General features: G+C 52.5%; 8 protein-coding genes across 8 annotated transcripts; 5 read left to right on the top strand and 3 right to left on the bottom strand.

The window, feature by feature from the left end:
• Positions 1-351: 351 nt before the first annotated feature.
• Positions 352-807, top strand: GCG54_00013888 (uncharacterized protein; the record flags this gene model as incomplete). The annotated part of the gene is made up of 1 exon (XM_045413734.1): positions 352-807. The coding sequence occupies one exon, from the start codon at positions 352-354 to the stop codon at positions 805-807; it is 456 nt and encodes a 151-aa protein (XP_045269805.1).
• Positions 808-956: 149 nt separating this feature from the next.
• GCG54_00013887 (Highly reducing polyketide synthase FUM1) lies at positions 957-8,702 on the bottom strand (the record flags this gene model as incomplete). The annotated part of the gene is made up of 8 exons (XM_045413733.1): positions 957-3,031; positions 3,088-6,237; positions 6,285-6,734; positions 6,786-7,218; positions 7,269-7,381; positions 7,438-7,651; positions 7,707-8,127; positions 8,176-8,702. The coding sequence occupies 8 exons, from the start codon at positions 8,700-8,702 to the stop codon at positions 957-959; spliced, it is 7,383 nt and encodes a 2,460-aa protein (XP_045269804.1).
• Positions 8,703-10,069: 1,367 nt separating this feature from the next.
• GCG54_00013886 (Cytochrome P450 monooygenase 2) lies at positions 10,070-12,009 on the top strand (the record flags this gene model as incomplete). The annotated part of the gene is made up of 6 exons (XM_045413732.1): positions 10,070-10,267; positions 10,333-10,503; positions 10,558-10,660; positions 10,842-11,236; positions 11,301-11,514; positions 11,576-12,009. 6 exons carry the CDS (start codon positions 10,070-10,072, stop codon positions 12,007-12,009), a joined length of 1,515 nt encoding a protein of 504 aa, XP_045269803.1.
• A 1,275-nt stretch (positions 12,010-13,284) lies between these two features.
• Positions 13,285-14,451, top strand: GCG54_00013885 (uncharacterized protein; the record flags this gene model as incomplete). The annotated part of the gene is made up of 1 exon (XM_045413731.1): positions 13,285-14,451. One exon carries the CDS (start codon positions 13,285-13,287, stop codon positions 14,449-14,451), a length of 1,167 nt encoding a protein of 388 aa, XP_045269802.1.
• A 1,539-nt stretch (positions 14,452-15,990) lies between these two features.
• GCG54_00013884 (uncharacterized protein) lies at positions 15,991-16,794 on the top strand (the record flags this gene model as incomplete). Its single annotated transcript, XM_045413730.1, has 1 exon — positions 15,991-16,794. The coding sequence occupies one exon, from the start codon at positions 15,991-15,993 to the stop codon at positions 16,792-16,794; it is 804 nt and encodes a 267-aa protein (XP_045269801.1).
• Positions 16,795-17,659: 865 nt separating this feature from the next.
• Positions 17,660-18,769, top strand: GCG54_00013883 (putative inactive reductase easA; the record flags this gene model as incomplete). The annotated part of the gene is made up of 1 exon (XM_045413729.1): positions 17,660-18,769. The coding sequence occupies one exon, from the start codon at positions 17,660-17,662 to the stop codon at positions 18,767-18,769; it is 1,110 nt and encodes a 369-aa protein (XP_045269800.1).
• A 212-nt stretch (positions 18,770-18,981) lies between these two features.
• GCG54_00013882 (uncharacterized protein) lies at positions 18,982-19,578 on the bottom strand (the record flags this gene model as incomplete). Its single annotated transcript, XM_045413728.1, has 1 exon — positions 18,982-19,578. The coding sequence occupies one exon, from the start codon at positions 19,576-19,578 to the stop codon at positions 18,982-18,984; it is 597 nt and encodes a 198-aa protein (XP_045269799.1).
• Positions 19,579-20,142: 564 nt separating this feature from the next.
• On the bottom strand, positions 20,143-21,769 carry GCG54_00013881 (Nitrosoguanidine resistance protein SNG1; the record flags this gene model as incomplete). The annotated part of the gene is made up of 2 exons (XM_045413727.1): positions 20,143-20,823; positions 20,882-21,769. The coding sequence occupies 2 exons, from the start codon at positions 21,767-21,769 to the stop codon at positions 20,143-20,145; spliced, it is 1,569 nt and encodes a 522-aa protein (XP_045269798.1).
• Positions 21,770-22,099: the final 330 nt, after the last annotated feature.

Genomic DNA, 22,099 nt, shown 5'->3' with positions numbered 1-22,099 from the left:
CTACCTATAACCTAACCTATTTATATAGCTACCCGTAGGTATCTATAGTATAGGTAATTCGAAGCCTAGACCGAACCGTATTATCGCCTGGATCTGGATGAAGGCGTCTGACAGGAAGAACCGAGGAATGCTGTTTGACGTTATATAGCACCGCATTGACGCGGACGCCACGGCACGTGAATGGCGTTGGGTTCTAGGGATGACAGCGTCAGCTCGTGCGACACGTCGTTTCATGCTTCACGCAACCACTCTATCTCAGTACACGCAGCCAAGGTACCACCGAAGACCTGCGATCATAGTCTACTGCCGATTGCTGTTCATCAACAAAACAACTTTACATCCTAAATCACAATGTCAACGCCGTCTCCGGTTGTCGCTCTAGGTGGCAACGCTGTCATCACTGCTATCTTTGGCGGCGCGCTCGGGTACGCGTTTGGGCGAAGACGCGTCCTCACCATCCTCGCCAACTTCTACGGTGCCATCTTTGTCGTCTTCGGCACCAACGCCATAGCCAGACCAGAGTCTGCTTTGTCTTTCTTCGAATGGAAGTACCCAGCAGACCCGTACTCTCGCGAGCTCCTTGATCGCGTCATGGTCATCTACGGTGCGCGCGACATTTTCATGGGTCTAGCTCTCTTCGCCGCCACACTCTTCGGGACCAGGAAGTCTCTGGGTGCGACCTTGATTGCGGCGAGTGCGATGCCAGCTGTGGATGGGCTCATGTGCAGGATGAGCGAAGGGGGCGAATGGGGGCACTGGGGGTATGTACCGACATTGGCCATTGTTGGTGCCCTCCTGATGCGATGAGTCGAGCTTGTAAGGTCTTACATTACCAGCCCCTGTGGGCGTTTGGTCGGTTTAAACGCATGCATTGCAGAACACGAGGATAAGTTTTCAAGCAACAGTCTTATTTAAAATTCCTATTCCAACGCCTACGTCATCTTCTCCCCACGATCTCATGATGAGCCCAATGCCTTGTTCTTCAATGCCGTTGAAGCCGTTTCCGCTAATTGAAACAGAGATCCTGAAGCCATGATCTCGAGTACGCTCACCTGCAAACCCAGCAGTTGCCTGAACCATCTCCTCAGCTCAGTCGCCATTAGCGAATCAAGGCCAATCTGCGCCAAACTCACGCTGGTGTCGACATCTTCGCCAGGCTTAAGCATGAAGTCGTACACCTTTGCACCAATCTCCTGGGCCAGGAACTCGATGTTGGCCTTGTCCGAGAGGAGATCCGGATTCTCTGAAGCTTGGTTCAAAAACGTCTTCAAAGCACTGGAGTCACCGCCTGACTCGTCGGCCTGCTTGTTGCGTATGTTGTGATAGGCACCCATGCGGCGGTCGCGTCTCCAGTTGCAGCGGTTGTTGCGATCCTCCAGGTGAAGTTCGGATCGGAGACCCATCACAACCTGGCTCTCGTTCCTCCACGCCTTGGGCGGGCGGCTCGATGGTGTTGCCTCGTAGGCAGACAGGTTGCCCTTGGCGGCAAGGATGGAGTGTTCCACATGGTCGAGGTACTCCTTCTCGCCGAGGAAGTAGATGCCCTGGGCTTTGGTGTTCCGCTGGGCAACGGCACTTTCAGCCACGAAGCCCACGCCCTTGATGGGGCAGATGTTGAGGATCGCAGTCGGAAGGCCGAGCCCAAGGCGGTACTGAGTGAAAGCCTCAAGGTATGTGCTTGCAGCGCTGTAGTTGCCTTGACCCGGCTGGTCGACGACGGTGACGACTGAACTGGCAAGCCAGAAGAAATCCAAGGGCTGGTTCTCCAGCGCATTATGGAGATTCCACGCGCCGGTGACCTTTGGCTTTGCTACTTGGTCCCACTGCTCCCAAGTCATGTCGACCATCGGACTGTCTCTCAACACCATTGCCAGATGGAACACACCCTTGATAGGCTTAGATGATGAGCTGACAGCAGCCTTAACATCCTCCATATTCTCGACTCCACCAGCGACCGTTGCAACCTTGGCTCCAAGAGACTCGATCTCCTTGATGGCAACCTTGCTCTCGTTGCTAACGCCCGCGCTCCGGGAGAGGATCGTCAAGTGGCGGGCGCCATGCTCAACCAACCATGTTGACATGGACTTGCCCAGACCTCCAAGACCTCCTGTCAAGAGATACGTAGCCTCTGGGTCGAACTTAATCGACTTTGCAAGCGGCTTGGCGTCAACTTGAGCAGAGAGATTGTCCATTGAGACGATGACTTTGCCAATGTGGCTGCCATGTTGCAAGTGACGGAAAGCATTGACAATGTCACTCGCAGGGAAGTGAGTCTGCTCCGGGATAGGACGGATGTGTCCTTGCTCCCAATACCTGAGGAACTGCTCCAACAACTGGCGGAAGTACCTAGGTCTTTTCCTTGCAAACTGCACGCCGTCAAAGCCAACATATTGTCGGCTGCCAATGAAGGGGTTGAGATCCAGCTTGCCATAACCCAGGAGGTCACGCTTTCCAATCTCGACCATCATGCCGAACTCTGCAACACACTTCCATGAAGCATGGAGCAGTGGTCCCGTCAGAGAGTTGAGCACGAGGTCGACGCCACGACCTCCAGTCTCTCTCATGACACCGTCTAAGAAGGACTCGTCACGGGAGTTGAAGATACGGCTGCGCGGAATACCATAGGTATTCATGAGGTAGTCGACCTTGTCGGGGCTTCCAACCGTGACAAAGATCTCCGCTCCGATCATACGGCAGATCTGGATGGCTGAAAGGCCGACACCACCACAGCCAGCGTGAATCAGGACTGACTGGTCTTTTTGGAGGTGGCCGATGTTGATGAGGCCATGGATCACGGTCGCGAACACAACCGGAACACCTGCCGCGTCTTGGAAGCTGAGGTTGTCGGGAAGCTTGGCGGCGTGGTAGCGTTGGAGGATGGCCTTGGTGGCCAGACACCCTTCAGGAGCGAAGGCGAAGACGCGATCGCCGATCTTGAACTCGTCGACGTCTGAGCCGACGCGGGTGACGACTCCGCCGAGTTCAATGCCGAGCTCCATCTGGACGCTACCAACAGGGTTGATGACACCCACTAAGAGACACAAAGTTAGCAAATGTTGATGAGAAACATGGTAAAGATGCACTTACTGGCTGTGAGAACGTCCTTCAAGTTGAGGCCGATGGACTTGGGCTCAACTTCAATGGCGTCGGCAGGGATGGTCTGAGGCAACGCTTGCTCCGCCCAGTACAGAGACTCAATGCTACCAATCTTGCCGATCTGCAAAGACTGAATGGTCTCTTGTCCAGTAATGCTCCGCTGCGACAATTCCTCTTGCAGCGAGAAAGGATGATACCTGCCGATGCAGATCGTGCCATTGTCTACGACGAATTCCTTGTCGGAGACCAGGTTGTCGTCGTCCTCCTCGCGGCGAATCTTGCCGAAAACCTTGAGGACCAGATCGTTGAAGTTGGGCTCGTCTTTGCTGATCTCAAGAGTGTGGAATGGGACAGCCAGCTCGGTGCGAATAGTTCTGGCAGCACCGATGGTCTGCGCCGAGCGGGGGTCCTTACACTTGACTTGGACGGGGTTGGTAAGCCAGAGAAGATTCTGGTCAATGCCTTGTCCGCGGATGAGGTCTCGGAAAGCGTAGAAGTCATCTTGGTTGATGTTTTCGAAGAGATTCTTCTCGATGTCGACGCAGGAGATGACGTCTTGGTCCTTGGGGAGGGGGTCACCAAGGCCGATTGGAGTAACTGAGAACCCGGCGTCCGTCATGGAAGTAGAAAGCGACAGGGCGACATCGCCTTCAGCGTCGCTAGTAACCAATGTCACTGATGTCCCTCGTGGAGGCAAATCTCGGCATCTCCTTGACATGATGGTGGTGCAGCACATGTACGGCGCGTCTTCGTCATACACGGCCGTCTCAACGCCAGTGAAGCCGGAAGCCAGAAGCTCATTGTGCCAACGTGAAGGATGGACGTAAGGAGCATAGAGACGACCGTCATTCTCACCGAGCCACCATCCGACGAAGTTGCCAAAGATGTACGTCGGAGAGCGGAGCTCGGTGCAGATCTCAGTCAGAACAAGAGCACCGCCCGGCTTGAGGACCTTGTTTAGGTTGCTCAAGGTGTCCTTCAGCGATGGAGTTGCGTGAACGACATTGGCCGCAAAGATGACATCGTAAGAAGACTCGACAAACTCCTGCTCAAGGGGGTCCTTGGAGATATCGAACACTTTGTACTCCATGTTCGGGGCATACGTAAAACGCTCCTTGGCTTGCGGGAAGAAGCCGGCGGAAACGTCTGTGAAGGTGTAGCTCGAATACCGAGGGAGACCGCCCTCGTGCATGAGATCACGCAGGATGAGCTCCGTAGTACCACCGGTGCCAGCACCGACTTCCAAAATGCGGAGCTTGGGCTTGGTGCTGGACATCAGTTTGACGAAGTCGCTGTAGCCGAAACTAACAGCATTGTACAGCTCAGCCAGAATGCCGCCTTCCATCAAGATATCAATGGTCTCGGCTTCGCCCTTGAAGATGCGCTCGGAGTTGTCGACGACGCGCTTGAGACCTTCGACAAGTCCGGACTTGTTGCCGTTCAGGAGTCTCTTGTGAAGGTCTTCCAACTTGGCACGGCGCGCCTCACGAGTAAGCTTGAGATACTTCGCAGAGTCTGGGACCAACTCGTTCCCTCCTTCTCTCGCCCCGTGAACTTCCCTATCAATCCAGTCTCTCAGTTTCGCAAAATGAGGTTGGGCGGGGCTGAGTCCGCGAAGTCTCTCGCAACTCTCGATGATACACAGAAGAGTCAATTCCTCAATCATCCGGGCCTCTTCACGGTCCGAAGGTGGTGGCTTAAATAGAGGGGCAACGTCAACGAAGTCAAAGTCCGGAAGCCATTCGAGTCTGGCGGCCGCATACTCATCGTAGTCGGCATCGTTGCTCTCCTCGAGAGCAGTAAGCTTGAAGCCGTTGAGACGCAGCGCTGTCTTGCCATTGGAAACGCACTCAACTCCTTCCGGCTTGGTGGTAGAAGATCCCCAGGCCGTCGCTGTCAATGACCCATCGCCACGACGGATATCCAGGCTTTCAATGAGGGTCGGGACCGACAGTTGCGTGACGTTACGTCCGAGACCCTTGGCGTAAGAGAGAATCAGGAGTTGGAAACAAGCATCGATGGCCACCGGATGCATCACATATGGCTTGCTCATCTCTTCACCAGGTACACTGATGTCCGCCGAAGCAAGGGCCTCGGTGGTTGATGACGTGACATTCTCCAGGCGGCGGAACTCAGGACCGAAGTTGATGCCGACATCCCCCATGTAATCGTAGAAGCGGGAAGAGACCACTTTTCGGGGGTAATCCTCGCGAACGAGGGTGCTGGGTAGTTCATCATCTAGGGCCTTGACCTGTCCTTCGCAGTGCTTTGTCCAGGTGCCCCCGTTGTATGATGCGATGGTGAAATCGAACCACTCCGAATGGTCGGAGTCCGTCAGAGGGTGACGGCGCAGAGTTGTCATCAATTCAGCTGCCTTCTCGTGGTTCAGAACAAGGGCCGAGTGAGCTACCGTGTGTCTGATGCTATAGCCCGCATTAACGCCAGTCATTTGACGGACTGCTTCACCAGCGATCGCAACGTAGCCAGCAAAGGGATAGATGATATCTTGCTTGACCTTGTGGTCGACGATCCATGGCTCGTCCTCCAGAGATAGAATGTTGCGCCACTGAGGTGCAGTATCCGGCGACTCCGGAACACGGGCTCCCAGGAGGGCATGGTGAGGATACTTCCGCTGTCGCCAGGCCTGCGAGACTCTGCTCTCGTACCACAACGACAGACTGTGATCGAATGCGTAGGTGGGTAGATCGTTGAGAGTCTTGCCCCCAGAATAGAGGGCGCCGAGGTTCAGGTGGAATCCTTCTTGGAACAGCCTACCGAAGCAAGAGAGCAACGTCTTGACGCCATCATCTCCTCTGATGAGGCAAGATGCATAGTTGCATGGACGAGAGGCTTGGGAGCAAATCTGGCGTAGTGGCCCGGCAAGCGCTGAATGGGGACCAATTTCCAAGAAGAAGCCATCACCTTGAGATTCGGTGAGGCGAGAGACAGCCGTGGAGAACCGGACCGGAGAAACCAAGTTGGTTCGCCAATAGTCAGGACCAAAAGAAAAGCTCTTATCCAGAACCTCGCCCGAGACGCTTGAGAAGAACAACGATGTGGCACTGCTGGACCATGCTCCAATCTTCTGTAGTTCGGCCTGCAGAAGTGCAGTATAGGTCTTTCCTAGGGCAGTCATGTGATCTAAAAACTGTCAGTATCGAGTGCTGTGAGTGGTATTAAAGACTTACGAGAGTGGTATGCCATGTCGACCTTCAAGAGACGAGCCAGCACGTCAGGCATTTCAGCCTTGATTCGTGCGATGACCTCCATGACCTTCTCCTTGTCACCGGAGATGGTGCTGCTTTGGGGACTGTTCTCGCATGCAACGACAACGCCATCGACGAGGAATTTGGAAACATCCCCAGGACCGAGACCAATCGCAGCCATGGCACCAGCAAGAGTCTGTTGCTTGGTGACATAACCGCGGTAATATGCACAGATGATGGCTGCTTCCAGAGTGATGGCCCCTGCAGCGTACGCAGCTGCGATCTCACCACTGGAGTGGCCGACAACTGCTGTGGGCTTGACACCCGCTGCCCGAAGCCTGTTGACAAGCGCAAGTTGAATTGCGGTGCACAGAGGTTGAGATAGCTCCGCTGTGCCGATTTGGCTTGTGGTTGCAGGTTCAAGAAGTTCATCTAGAAAGATGGTGAGCCACTTCTCCTCGGATATGGACGGTTACTACTTACCAATGATGGACCAACTCGGTCGATGGGAAAGACTCTTGAGAACACCATCCATTCTCTTCAGATCGGCTTCAAACAGAGGATCACCAGCGACGAGCTGCTTAGCCATCTCGGGCCATTGCGCGCCTTGTCCACTGAAGATGAAGTAAACGTCAGGCGCTTTACTAGGCGCTTTCACAGGAGCTGACGTTTCGATAATGCTGTCGTCATGAACGATAGTGAATGCTCTGTGAGGCAGAGCCTCTCGCTTCGTAGCAAGAGTGTAGGCGATGTCATGCTTGTTGACCTCCGGATGTAAAGCGACGAACTCCTGGTATCGATCTACCTGCTCCTTGAGTGACGCAGCTGTGTTCGCGGACACAAGCAGCAATTCGGGGTGCGATGTGCCGTGTCCGTTGGCGATGGGCCTTGATTTGCCGTAAGACTCGAGGATGACCTGCAGGCTGTCAGCTAGGTAAAAAGAAATTAGTAGAGACATCACCTTACGTGAGCGTTCGTGCCACCAATACCAAATGAGTTGATGCTGATGCGCTCAGCTCGGTCAGCTGGCCAGGATGTTGGCAGAGTAGGAACAGTGAGTTTCTTCTCAGCAAATGGGACTAAATAGGAAGTTAGTTCCAGGTTTGAGAAAAGATGAAACTGTCAAGTGACCTACTCTTGGGATTGGGTTCGTTAAACTTGATATTAGGCGGTATAGTCTTGTGCTCCAGGGCAAGGACCGCTTTGATCAAGCTGTTCAATCCCGAAGCACCTTCAGAATGGCCGACATTCGGCTTGACGGAACCAATGTAAACGCCCTTTTCACCAAATACCTCGCCCACGGCCGATGTCTCAATAGGGTCACCGGTCGCGGTTCCGGTTCCGTGGCACTACACCTGGGGTCAGCAACAACTTTCGGAGAGTGCGAGAGGTAGGCGATTGTACCTCAACGTATGCAGTCTGAGATGGGTCCAAGCCGGCATCACGGTAGACCTTGCGCATAAGGGCCTCTTGGGCAATCTGGTTGGGTGTGAAGAGTCCTTGGCTATGGCCATCGCTGTTGGCGCCTGTTGCTCTGATCACAGCTCGAATGGCGTTGCCGTCACGAATGGCGGATGAAAGAGGCTTGATGTAGATAGCGTTGATTGCTTCCGCGCGAGCGAATCCGTCAGCCTTCGCATCGAATGACTTACATGAACCATCAGGGGACAAGATGCCCTCAGAAGTAAAGGCGGCGGTGGTGGTTGGGGTCATGATCAAGCTGGTTCCTCCAATAATAGCGCCGGTTGCGTCGCCGTTCTGAATAGACCGGAATGCCTCGTGTAGGGCAGCGAGTGACGCGGAACAACCAGTCTTGATGGTCATGCTACACTTGTCAGCAAGTCGTAGGCGGGCCTGCCGCAGTTCGACTCACCTAGGACCCCTGAGATCGTACTCGTACGAAACACGGTTTGAGAGCATGAGGTCGCCATTTCCAGTGGCGACGTAGCCAAGTCCACCTTGATGCTGAGTCTCTTTTCCAGCAATCTGCGCCCAGTCGTCACCAAAAGTGCCAACGTAGCAGCCGATGCGCTCCCCGCGGTAATTGGTTTCACCGGCATCTTCGAGAGCCTCTCTTGCAACCTCGAGGAGAAGTCGTTGCTGGGGGTCACATCTCTCAACCTCTTTGCGAGACATGGAGAAAAGCGATGTGTCGATGCGTGTGAGGTCATCGGCGAGGAAGTATCCGAACCTGGTCTTGATAGTGTTCTTCCCGCCGAGAGCGTCGTTGAAGCCGTCTATGTTGTAACGGGTGTCGGGAATCGGTCCCCTTGCGTCCCTACCGTTTACGAGGAGGTCCCAGTAGTCCGTGGCATTCCGGATGCCACCTGGAGCACGAAGTCCAAGGCCGCATACAGCGACGAGGAAGGGCTCGGAAGACGACTGGATGTATTCTCCCATGATGCCGGCGATGGTGACTCGTGATGATGAAGAGTCCAGAAAAAGAGGTCGGAGATTTTGACGGTTGAGCGTCTGTTTGTGAGAAATATTACTGAATTAGATGAAGCAACAGAAGATACTTTGCAAAGAGACTACATTCATCAAGGTGACATTGGTGTCTATTTAACACTAATCATGATGCCTCCCTTCGTCACTACTTCACGATCGATGTCGGTTGAATTGGCTCAAACATCCTCACTCGTCGCGCGGCGGGCTCCGAGAAGCGCTGCGATGAAGCCGAGTCATGGAATCGTCTGTTGAAGCTCAGAATTCTCCATCATGTCTGAAATCTAGACTTCTGGCCTACGTATCAACTATGGACCTTTCACGATGTCTGGAAGATGTCAGCCCACGCCAAGCATGACACGAACGCAGGCGATGCTACAAAGTTGCACTCGATCTGTGAACCCATGGAACTGACAGAGGAGAAATCTTGTGGTGGACTACGGTAAGGATCGATATCCATTTTGCGACCAGCTCGTACATTTTTTAGCCATAGTTGAGCGCCTAGCTCGTTTACTGAACTCCTCAAATTCACCGAATAAAGTTGCATTGGTGGATTGCCTCCACAAAAGCCTTAGGCGAATATCGACCGAAATCTACTGATCCATTGTGTTGGGAATTTGGATCTCGCTGAAGCGTGGCGCCATCTTTGAGTAACGAGTGACAGCGCGATTCATGTTGCTGGATGTTTCAAGTCGTTTCCAGTAACCATCGTACCAGAATTGTAATTGACTACCAGGCTGCAGGTCGTCATAGAGGTTATTCGCTTCTTGGTCGAGGCTTCATTCGCTTGGTTGTTAGTGGATGAAGGGATCATGGATTGCGCGACTCATTTAGCTCCAGTCGGTTCCATCGTGTAGATTCGATCGGACCAGAAGTTGACTGATTGGAAATTTTCGGGAGCCCATTCGTGGGTCAACCGCTCTAAGCCCTGTGCAACGCCTCACTTTGACCCACCAATGGGCCGTTCCGTGGAAAGTGCCGGGCGATGTAGTCACCAGAAAGAGAGCCGTTGCAACGTCAAGGGTTGAGAGAAAACCGACGGAGTGGACATTTGTGCACGTTGTTCGTCGGATGTTGAGTGATTGGTTCTATCGGGGCGGCTGTAATTCTGGTATCGAGTGGTAGTACCAACAGGCACTGGACGTTGGCCTTATGATCATGGCAGTAAACACAGTGTCACTGTGTGGGAAACATGGCATAACAGCGGCACAGCAGAGGTTTTAAATTTCGGGATCGATCGTGGTAGTTGTGCCGACCTTCCAGCACTCATAGAGCCCTCTCAATGTTTTATCCTTGAGTTCCCGAGAGGATCCTTCATAATCATGCCCTCCTCACTCCTCTCCTCATTGCCGAACATGTGGGATCGATTTCATTTCCTACCGCATGTATCATCTGCAGCTCTTGCAGTACTGGCAGTGGTCATTCTATATTCGTCTTTCTCATCGCGGCGGAGACATCTCAAACATCTACCGCTTCTGAATCCCAGCAAAGGCTTCTCTGTGTTTAACATTGAATCCAAAGTAAGCTTTCTCATGCCGACAGGCCTGTGGACAACTGAAAAGCTGATCTTACATTTCATTTTCAGCGCGATTTCGTTTTCAATAGCAAGAGTCTCCTGGCGAAGGGACGCAAGCTATTTCCAAAAAGCCCCTACCGCATGATCACCGACCTCGGCGAAATCGTATTCTTGCCCGTTGAACAGACCGATGAAATCCGTAACGATCCGAGACTCAGCTTCGGGTCAGCCTTTGGTGAAGTATGCTATGGCTACAGGACGGAAGCGGACTTAATGCTGACCCTTATGTCTTAGGACTTTCACGGACATCTGCCCGGGTTTCAGGGCGCTGCGGTAGACAGCTATGATGATGCGGTTCTACAAACCTTGGTGCGAAAGCAGCTCACCAAGTGCATCGGTAAGTTTCCCGACTACATTTCGTTTGTGTAAAAGTGTCTGGTCTCTGATTGAAAATAGCTCAGGTGATTGAGCCAGTCTCGGCTGAAGCTGCTCAAGCTCTATTGGACAAGCTTGGAGACTCTGAAGGCACGTCAACCCCTATCGACGATAATCTCAAACTGCTGACACCTGTTTAACAGAATGGCGAGAGATTGAAGTAAAGTCAGTCATTCTTGACATGGTCGCTCGGCTTTCAGCGCGCGTATTCTTAGGCGAGGAATTGTGCCGTAATGAGGACTGGCTGCGAGCAACGAAAGAGTACACAGTTAACTTTTTTGTCGCCGGAACACATCTCCGTATGATCCCACGCCCTCTACGCCGGATTCTCCATTGGTTCGTGCCAAAGTGTCGAGAACTACGCGCGAGCTTCGACGAGTCACGCCGCATCATTATGCCCTACATTGAGAAGCGTCGCGCAGCACGGGCGGCCGCTGTAGCTTCCGGCAAGAAAATCCCAGAGTTCTACGATGCGATCGATTGGGCAGACCAGGAGGCCGCTACGAAGGGGGTGACCTACGACCCCGCAATCATGCAGGTAAGGCTTTTGATCGACGCGAGTTATCTGAGTTGCTGAGCCTTGACTGACAACTTCATTCAAGCTTATGTTAGCAGTCGCCGCGATTCATACTACGGCTGATCTGGTCACAGAGATTGTACTACAGTTGGCTCTGCACCCGGAGTGTGTCGCTCCCCTTAGAGAGGAGGTCATTCACATCTTACGTTCGGAGGGCTTGAAGAAGTCATCTCTTCACAACATGAAGCTTTTGGACAGCGCTTTGAAAGAAGCTCAACGTCACAAGCCGCCTGGAGTTGGTCAGTGAATCCTCGAACATAGAGTATGACCTGGGGACGGGTGGAACTGACACAGATACAGCATCATTGCGAAGACGAGTTGAGAAACCTCTCACATTGTCGAACGGACTGAACCTCAGAGTAGGAGACAGGATTGCGATCGACACATACCGCATGGGGGATCCGGAGCTGCACCAAGACCCTGAGAAGTGGGACCCTTATAGGTTCATCAAGATGGCCGAGCAGCCTGGCAAGGCCAACTATGCACAACTGGTTGTAACGAGCCCCGACCACCTCGCCTTCGGACACGGGGATCACGCATGTCCCGGACGGTTCTTTGCAGCTTATGAGATCAAGATCATCATGTGTCACCTGTTGCTAAAGTATGAGTGGGAGGCGTTGCCCACTACTGATGCATCGCCAATGGTTTTGGGGTTCACTAATGCTAGCAATCCTACCGCGAGAGTCAGGGTTCGTTGGCGCAAGGAAATCGATTTGGATATTGATTGCTTGTGAAAATTCTACATGTATCACGAACGGTTATCGTTCAAAATCCCAAGCTTACAGTGTTTCTGGGAACTTGACCGATGCTGGGTTGAATGATTCGGGCTGTCAGCTCGAAAGCCTGACCGTGTCAGTTGGACCAGACGCCGACAGCGAGTCCGCGAGTTTGTCTTTGTCGTTTGTCTTCAATAGTTCCTTTAATTTCTAGCCAAGTGTGTTATTCACATGCATCCTGTGTATACCGGTTCTCTTCATATTGAGTCCAATACTCTTTACATCTTCCATGTGGCAGGCTAGTGATCATCACAACTTAATGCTCATCTTCAAGTGCGAGGGTTTGCTCTCGGCTTGTGGGAGTAACCCGCCGCAGCCTCCAGTTTTTTACCGACCGCCAAGTCCGCGGAAAACATAGCCTTGACACCATAAAACGACTCAATCGTCATGTCAATAAACACCCCGCACCCTTGGCACCCTGGGGAATCAGAGTTAAGCTGGGGAAACATGGGGATAATTACTTTCCCGGACTCTTGGCTTCGCTGTGCTCGCTGTAGCGATCAACCAGTGACTAGTGGATCCTCCGCGGATTTCGGGTCTGACCGCCGGGTATCAGGGACTGTTCGTCGAGGAACCGGGAAGGCCTTGCTTCTAATCCATGCGGGGAAGACTTTGCTCGCTGTGTTTCTCCCGTTGTGGGCGGCGCTGAGAAGTCAGGAAAATTGTTTGCGCTGTTGAAGTGAACCTTTTGAAAACTTTGACATGGTGCGAGTGCCAGCTACTGCCCGAAGCTTTCCAATGTGCCTTTTTAATTTTTTCAACAACGCCTTCACACGAGCCGGCCAGTGTTCATGTTGACTTGCGTACTCATGAATAAACCACCGCTAGTCATGTCTACCAACTCTCATTCTGTTTTTACGGATTTTACAAACGGATATCCGTCAAGATACTTGACTGAACGCCATCGTGAGCAGGGATTGAGAGCGCCCAACTCTCAAGGAATAGGTGCATGCACAGGGAACCCCTGCCCCCAACCACGCATCCCGTCATTTGAAGACTGAAGTCTCCGGTGCAACCGGCGCACTAAACAGCCTAGAACGAGGGAATGATTGGCGCTGACGGGGGCAACTTGATGAACTGCCCCGCGTAAGCAGCAGGAGCCCTTCGGCAATGACACGCCCTAGCCCGGCTGCCTTGATATAAAATACCGTGGAAATCAGCGACAGCAGACCTTTGGTTCTCCACGACCAAAATTCCCTCTCTTCTCACTTGCGCAGGGCATCCGATCGTACAATGCGTCGTCCTTCGCCTTGGCTTGCCGCCATCTGCGGCCTGGCGACTCTCGCGTCGTGCGAGACCCGTCGATACTCGACATGGATGCTGGACAGCATCAAGACCCGGAACCAAGGAATTGAGTCATCCGGAGCTTCAAGCAGCACCCTGGAAAGCGGTATTCTGGCCATTGCGATGGAGGCAACAATCAATCAGTACCCCGATTTGCAGAGCAGGTATGCGCCTTACCTCGAGGACGTACTCGATGTTGCTTCGCCGGCCCTCACCAACGCGACCTATGACTCGACGCGTCCCCTCGATCGTTTTTCCGTCGCAACTGCCATCAATCACGCCTCCGCCGCCGGTATTGTCACCATTTCAGCCACGGCAGCCTCAGCCTTCGATGCATTGAACAGCTCGCTCCCACTTCAGATCCGTAACCCCGTTGGCGGATTCTGGTACTACGTCTATCCGCAATGGAGCTACCTCGACGGCATCTTCTCTGTTCTGCCCTTCATGGCGGCGCAGCCCCACCCCAACTACACCGACATCAGCCTGCAGGTGTCTCTGCTCTACGAGCACACTTTCCAGAAGAACACCTCGCTGGTCGCTCATGGATACGACTATTCGCGCACTGCAGTCTGGGCGAATGAGAAGACCGGCTCGAGCCCGTATATCTGGGGGCGATCTGTGGGCTGGTTTGTCGCTGGTTTGGTCCAGACGTGGGAGACCCTCGACTGCCCGGCTGGCAAAGAGGAAGCCAAGGCAGTTTGCAAGCAACTCAGCGATGTTACGACACAGCTCTCAACCGCCTTGCTCAAGTACGTCGACCGCCAGACCGGTGTATGGTGGCAACTCACTACATTCCCGGGACGCAGCGGCAACTACCTCGAGAGCTCTAGCACGGCGCTCTTCATGTTCTCCATGCTTAAGGGCGCTAGATTGGGCATCTACTCGGAGTCTCCCTCCCGCTTTGAGAAGGCCGCCCTTCGCGCATACAACTACACTGTCAACCACTTCGTGACCGACCCAGGAAACGGAACCATTGGCTATGACAAGACGGTGGCGGTATGCAGTCTCAACTCCACTGCAACCTACGAGTACTACACAAACCAGCCGCTGTCTCCTAACAGCTTGCTGGGCGAGTCTGCCTTTGTGCTTGCCTCACTGGAGGTGGAGAGAAAGTAGGTAGTGTAGTCAATACCTACCTAGTCTTCGCCCTAGTAGGCAGTAATAATACCTATTGCAACCATCTGTTGATGATTCATTTTTTGTGCATAAAACATGGCCACATTCGAGTTGAAGTAGTAGAAATTCAGTCAATAAAGGAAAGGCAGCCCATGGCTAAAATCCAATGTACCGTTTGGTGGGAGATTCTTTTCTCAAGCCAAGTTAGCAGGAGGTGGGTCGCGGGAGACTTCAGGTTCAGGCACATACTCTTTAGTCTAGGCAAATATTCTTGGTAAGGCAAATACTTTCGGCTTCAGGCTCATACTTTTATCTACCCCAACAGCACCATTTCTGTTGGAGCACATACTCCATTTTGATCTCTGATTTCAAATCGAGGTGTTACGAGCGTTTCAGGACATTAATAATTGCGACGCAAGAGTGTAGTCAAGCCCATAGGGCCTTCAAAATTTGTCAGATTTGCATTCAACTAATCCCCGCCTTTCTGAAGGTTGTCATTAAGTTATGAAGAGTAAACAAGATCTTGTAAGGGGGTTCATGCTTAAAGCAAGATGAGATAGTTCAAGTAGTCAACAAAGATGATTAATGATCTCAGGAAATGGAGAGCGATTATGCCAATGTGAGATGTTGGTTGACTAGTACATCGCCGACACACAGATTTTGGTTAGTGCGTGCGGCACTCAGCGAGATCGAACTCAGTCAAAAAGAAAATTACGGTTCAATGAACGTCGTTCCGTAAAAGTGTTCTTTTTCATCGGATGAACGTAAGAATTTAGGCTAAGACGAATATGTAATGATACTGTTCCAAGAAGTCTGTCACCGACTTCACTATCTGGACTGCATGGGCAAGGAAGGAGATGACAGGAGGGTGCCACTGACAGTGAGAATGGCCAGCAACGTCGATGATCCGTGCTTTAGCACATGGATCATCGGTACCCGGCTGCCCGGGTATCCGACACGACCAACATAGCCCCGGGAATTTAGGGAGTACGAGGCACACACATCACATGAGGTGATGAGAGCCATAATCTGTCCGAATGTCTCGGATTCCCATGGGACCTGTTATTACCTATTCTAAAATTACAGCGTGCATGAAACCAAAAGAGCAAACTTCAGTTGTCAAGAGTACTTGAGATGACGTGCATCCTTACGCGTGGTAACCAATAAGCCAGTGTGACGAGAATGTCCTCAACCCGTTTAGTCCGGCATACCTAAAGCCAACGCGCCCGAAATACAACATGGTATGCGCGATCGAACAAAGAAATCCATCTCGCAGTAAAGTGGTGATTAGACACTTTTCGCCGGGTGAGATCGATGGATCGGAATCGCGGGCGTCGTCGATGGCCTACGAAGCACAGGCTAAGCCGCAAAGTGATGAGGTCAGTGTGACGCCATTGACTACGGGCTGGCCTGGTCACCGAGCACCGAAGCCAGAGCTTCAAATACACAGGGCTTCAGGGGCCTTACAATCTTGGCCATCAGGGTCCGAATTCTCATTCGAAAAGGGAAAACAACTGTGTTTTCTTCAGCGCAATACTCATGGACTCGCCAAAACCGCCGATCTTATTCATCCATGGCCTGTGGGTTACCGCTGCATACTGGGAACATTGGGTACCGTTCTTCGAAGATTTGGGGTACGAGGTACACGCCCCCGAGTGGCCGGGAATCAACGGCCGCACCCCCGAAGAGGTCCGGGCCGATCCTCAGCTATTGGCCAACAGGCACATTGAAGAAATCGTCGGATATTATGAGGCCTTCATCCACAAACTGCTAGCACCACCTATCATCATCGGCCACTCTTTCGGTGGCCTGTTTGCGCAAATACTGTTATCACGAGGGCTCGGCGTCGCTGGTGTCGCAATATGCCCAGCACAACCAGCAGGAATCATCACGCTGCCGCAAACGACATTCAAAGCCGCACTTCCGATCATCAAGAACCCGTTCAATGCGCACACCACCGTCTCCATTTCAAAAGAACACTTTCACTGGGCCTTTGTCAATAACACCACATCTGACAAGAGCAAAGAATACTACGAGCGCTACTGCATTCCGGGTGTCGCAAAGGTCCTCTGGCAGCTGACCACCCACGTCGCAGGTGGGCTATCTGCTCCGACGTACGTTGACTTCGACAGGGTCGACCGGGCCCCGCTGTTATTACTCTCAGCCTCAAAAGATCACATCGTACCTCCGAGTACGGTGATGAAAAACTTCAAAGCATATACCGGGCCTTCACTTGTGGAATACAAGATGTTCCCCGGTCGCACGCATGGGATGATATTTCAGCCCGGGTGGGAACAGGTTGCTGACTACGTGTTGGATTTTATTGAGGAAGTGGTCCAATGAGGACTCATAATCTTCTACTTTGTTATTCTACGTCTCTTACTTTTCACGGCCCGTCTTCAGCCACCGTGGCTACTGTTTTTTTAATCGTAACGATTTGCATTTGGGGCCATGTTTACATCATGTCTAGTTCTTACTTTATGAAGCAAGCGTGGTAGTTGAGGAGCATTTAGGAAGAGCGCTCGTTGCGGGGGATCATCAGCATTACTAGATTGGCAGGTTTTCAACATGTTAACACTGGTGCCGATATAGGTTTTGAGATTTGCAACGCTTAGAATGGAATAGACGAGGTGGCACAAGCCAATCTTACGACATACTAATGTTTACCTTCGAACCTAAGACACAATCTACATGATTTCAGTGACTGACATGAACTCTTGAAATGATTCTCACAACGTGTAACTAGCATCAGACCCGCACGAGCAGGTTGCCAAAGTGGACCAAGGCGGGAAATCTGGATGCTAAGCAACGTAGGATTTCTAAGCAATTCTTCAGTGTGCCCGATTGTCTCCAATGGACTGTGACCCCAATCAATGGAGGCTTGGAGTCCGAGGTCGAAATGTCATTGGACAGCGACCGTTTCAAGACTCCAACGCCTTTAACGCAATTTGTCGACGGCCCCGACTTGTCGATTCTCAACCCCTGGTCCCAGGGCCTTACGCCAAGGGTCTTCGCGTGTTACCATCCAAACACCACCTGTTCTCCATACCGAGTGAACCCACCGAGGGGCAGCAGTGAGAAATGCCGGTGCCTATTTATCTAGCAGATCTCCCTCTTGAGGCCGTCAGACGATAAAGGTCAAACAACCTCATCCCATCTCGTTGTTGTCTCGTCTGTAATCTAGGTCGAATCTTCCACGGTTATCGCCATGTCGTCCAAACTTTTCCAGCCTCTTAAGGTCGGCCAGGCCCAGCTCTCTCACCGCGTGGTGATGGCGCCCCTCACTAGATTCCGCTTCGATGCCGATCACATCCCCCTCGACATCGCACTCGAGTACTACGTGCAGCGCGCCGCCGTGCCGGGCACTCTCATCATCGCTGAAGCGGTCCTAATTTCCGAGGCGCACGGCGGCTTTCCCAATGCCCCGGGCATCTGGACGGAGCGCCAGATCGCCGGCTGGAAGAAGATCACCGACGCTGTCCACGAGAAGGGCAGCAGCATCTACTGCCAGCTTATCGCGCCTGGTCGCGCCGCCGTCGTGCCCGTCCTAGAGAAGGAGGGCGGACATCCGCTGCTGAGCTCCAGCGCCGTGCCGATCAGCGACGACTCGCCCGTTCCGCGCGAGATGACCGCCGAGGAGATTGCGCAAGCTGTCAAGGATTTTGCCCAGGCTGGCAAGAACGCCATCGCTGCCGGATTCGACGGTATCGAGGTCCATGGCGCCAACGGCTATCTGGTCGACCAGTTCCTCCAGGACAACTGCAACAAGCGCACGGATCAGTGGGGCGGAAGCGTCGAGAACCGAGCCAGATTCCCCGTCGATGTTGCCGCGGCGCTGGTTGAGGCCATCGGCGCCGATAAGGTGGGCTTCCGCATCAGCCCGTGGAGCAACTTCCAGGCGATGAGAATGAAGGACCCCGTCCCGCAGTTCTCCTACCTCGCGCAGAAGTTGAAGGAGCTGAAGCTGGCGTATTTGCACATTATCGAATCCCGCGTCAACAACTGGCAGGATGTGGAAAAGGTCGAGGGCATCGAGTTTCTCCTGGAGATCTGGGACAACACCTCGCCTGTTCTCGTCGCCGGCGGCTTCACCCCGGAATTGGCGATGCGCGCCGTTGACGAGGAGTATGCGAAGTGGGACGTTGCCGTTGTCTTTGGCCGCCACTTTTTGGCGAACCCCGATCTGCCTTTCCGTATCAAGCATGGCTTGCCGCTGAACAAGTATGACCGGGAGACTTTTTACACTCCCTCAATCCCTCAGGGATACACCGATTACCCCTTTCATCCTTCTTTCAAGCCGGGAACTCCGCTGGCATAGACGGCGGGTCGTGATGTAGACGATAGATATAGATATGATGATATTGATGACAAATAAAGTAGACGATACATTTCCCTGTATGCATTGCCTCGTTCTGAATACTTTGAAAATGTCGACGAAAACGGTTGCAAATCAAGCGCTCTGCGCAGGGTATTCGAAGGCAAACATGAAGCACTCTCATGCCATGGTCGGCCATGAAATAACGTGATGCATCAGCGAAAGTCCTTTGGCCTCAACAGATAACAGTAGTGGAAGACATCCGGATCATGCGGCTTCAGTTTCGGCGTCGGAATCTTTGCAATCACCTCAACTTCAAATGGCAATCCCTCCACGTCAAATCGGCAGAATGAGTAGCTCAACGAGATCCAGAACCCGTCATCCGTCAAGTGCCGTCTCACACCCTCCGCCATCCGCAAAAACTGCTCAATACCACCGCAGGACACCGCATCGACTGTGCTTTTGTCGACGATTAAATCATACTTGTCCGGCAGCTGGAGCTGCGTGACGTCCGCGACGAGATACCGCATCTTCACGTCACCAAACATTTGTTTCTCCAACATGCGGCCGCGGTCGATGGCACGTGGCTCAAAGTCGACGTTGGTCACGTTCTGAAACCCACGTTGCCGGAAATGGTTCTGCAGGTCGCTCGTTCCGAAGCCTAGCTGCAGGATGGGCGCCGCGTCGCCGAGTTTGGCGACGTAGGGATCCACGATCGACATGAAGGTCGCAGATTGGGTCAGCCATTCAAAGGTGATCTCGGATGCGAAGCGTTCGCCCCAGTAGCTCTGCTTGTCGAAGTCGGCTGGCATTTCTTTTTTTTGTTTTTCTATTTCGGGTAAACGGTGGCGACTTTTTCGGTGAAGGGTTCGGGAGGTTGGGTGACGACTTTCGGTGAGACTGAAGGTATTTTGAGGTCCTGGTTTCGCTGTTTATGATCTTATCGAGAGGCCCGCTCAAAACTTTTCAATGCCCACATTTACGTTACGTGGGGACAGTTTGTGACATCATACGCATGGAAACTCAATGCCAAGTTCCCTTATTCTGTTCCATAACGTGCCCACAGCTTTACAGGGACATTATTCATGACAAACATGGTGCGACTTGGTGTCAACAGTTGATGGGTAGCCAATCACGACAAGCGGTACACAACTGAAGACAAATAGCAACGAGATAGGTCGAAAATGCGGTCGCAGTCGATCTGCTAATCTTAATAATGTGGAAAAAGATTTCGGTTGGCATTTCGTAATTCAATACTATTAAAGACTAAATAATTATGTTCGTCTATTCTATGAGTATGACAATTCTATGAAAACTGACCAATGTTTCCTCCGAAACAATCAGTTACTTAGTTTCCTTTTCCAGAAGGCCTTTACTCATAGCCCTCTCATGAATCCTCGCTTGCGAATGGGTGGATTCGAACCTTCTGGTTTCCTCACCTCTTGTTCAGTGCCTTCTGCAGTTTCGACGACGTAACGATCCTTGTCTCTCTCCGCCTTGCGCTTATCGTGTTCCGTTTTCCAGCGCATGAAATAGCAGCAGAACGGGAAGAGGACCGTGTTCACCGCAGCCCATGCAAACAGAACCCCAAAGTTGAGACCGATCCTCGAGTGCAAATCGAACATTAACTGCCGGCTTCCCTCCACTACGTGGTGCAATGGCCAAGCATAGCCCCAGCTGTAAAATCCGGAAGACAAGTCGAGGGCATAAAAAGATGTTGATACGTTGGTGATGACCCAAAAGATGAGCCACAGAGCAGTCCATGGTTGCCCCACGATCATAGCGACATTTTCGCATGCAAGGCCAAGCGCCGTCATGCCGGCGAAATTGAGCATCCAATATACTGGAAATGTGCCGCTTCCGTATGCGGTCGCGCCTGATTGCGGCGGAGGCTCAGTTGGGGAATAAGGGGGAGCCCCAAAGGGGAGTTGGAAGGCCAGTGATATGAGGCTGTAAGCCAGAGAAATCAGAAAGTAGGCAAATACTGTGGCAATCCAACGCCACACAATAAGTTGCCAGAACTTAAGAGGCGGGTGGCCTTGAGGCTGGATGTATTTCTAAATGGCATGTTAGCAGGTTACCTTAATAGCTGTTTAGCACTGGACATGTACACACCATGTGAATCGGTAAAAAGAACGAGAATGAAAAGAAGGCCATGATGATCAGATAGATAAGTCCAATGCTGACTGCAGGTGTTGCAGTGGCCGGTCTGAAAGGTCGTATGTCGATCATCAACGGCGCAACGCCGGGGTTGACAACAGCAGGCGCTCTTGCCAGGTTCTCCCGGCTCAGGGAAGTATTGGACATGATAGTCTGGCCCCATTGCTTCCCAAAAGCCTGGCTAAACTGCTCTGTGAACTGCGTGATGTATGGCTGTATATCGCTTTGGTATGTCGTTGAATCTCGCGCAGTCTGAGTAATGATTTGCAATGAGCCTGCTGGATCATAATTCGCGTCACCCGTCGCCGCGGCTTCTTGCAAGGCTGCTGTCGCATTCGCGTGGACAATCACGGCCGCCCAGCTTTTGAAGTCATACACAGCCATCCGCACGGCCATAGGGTCGTTGTTGAAGTCCGACGGTTGCAGAATGGTCCATCCGAGTGACGGGCCCGGGCTGTCCAATGCCTTCTGAACGGTCTGGATGACGGCAGGACCGACGATCGGTTGGATAGACTCGTATGGCGCGACCTGGCCGTCAAAGTTGACAACATGCACGACGACTGACCGTAAGTTCGCTTCCGTGCGGAAGAGAACGGCCCAGTAAAGCGAGAGGACCGCGAGGATAAACGCGAACAGGATCGCAATCGTCTGAAGCCAGAGCCGGATGACATGGGCGCGGACTTTCCTCATCGAAGGGTCCCAAAATCCGACCGCATGATGGGGCTTCTCATGAAGTTTCGCGAAACCATTTTCAACATTGCGGGTGTTTTCGTCTGCTTTTGCGTGGTCGACTTCCGTGTGGCTCGACGGCGAGCGTTGCTGATCTTCGGGAGACCCTGCCATTGTTTGTTCGCCAAGAAAGGAATTGGCTCAACCTCCTCAAAGCTTGTCGCGTGGATGTCCCAATGCCTGCCGGAATGGTTGAAACAAGCTCAATTGCATTCCAGAACAGCTGCATGGAGTTGCGCCTTTCCCGCGCCTGGCGTCTTGGGTTTTATGACGAACCGAGACACCTCAATGATTTGGCATCAAATTGACTGACCGGCGCTACTGATCAGTCTATGATGCGTTATCAAATGGAGTTTTTTGAGTAGTGAAGTAGCTGCTAACAATTATGCTAGAATAAGCGTAGAGGATCATGTTGTGATTGGCCAATGCTCAAGTAGCTCGACC

The sequence above is a fragment of the Colletotrichum gloeosporioides genome (assembly GCF_011800055.1).
Source record: "Colletotrichum gloeosporioides strain Lc1 chromosome Unknown consensus_11, whole genome shotgun sequence".
NCBI classification, from domain to species: domain Eukaryota; kingdom Fungi; phylum Ascomycota; class Sordariomycetes; order Glomerellales; family Glomerellaceae; genus Colletotrichum; species Colletotrichum gloeosporioides.
Note: the sequence above shows the minus strand (reverse complement) of the source record. Positions and strands in the feature narration are given on the sequence as shown.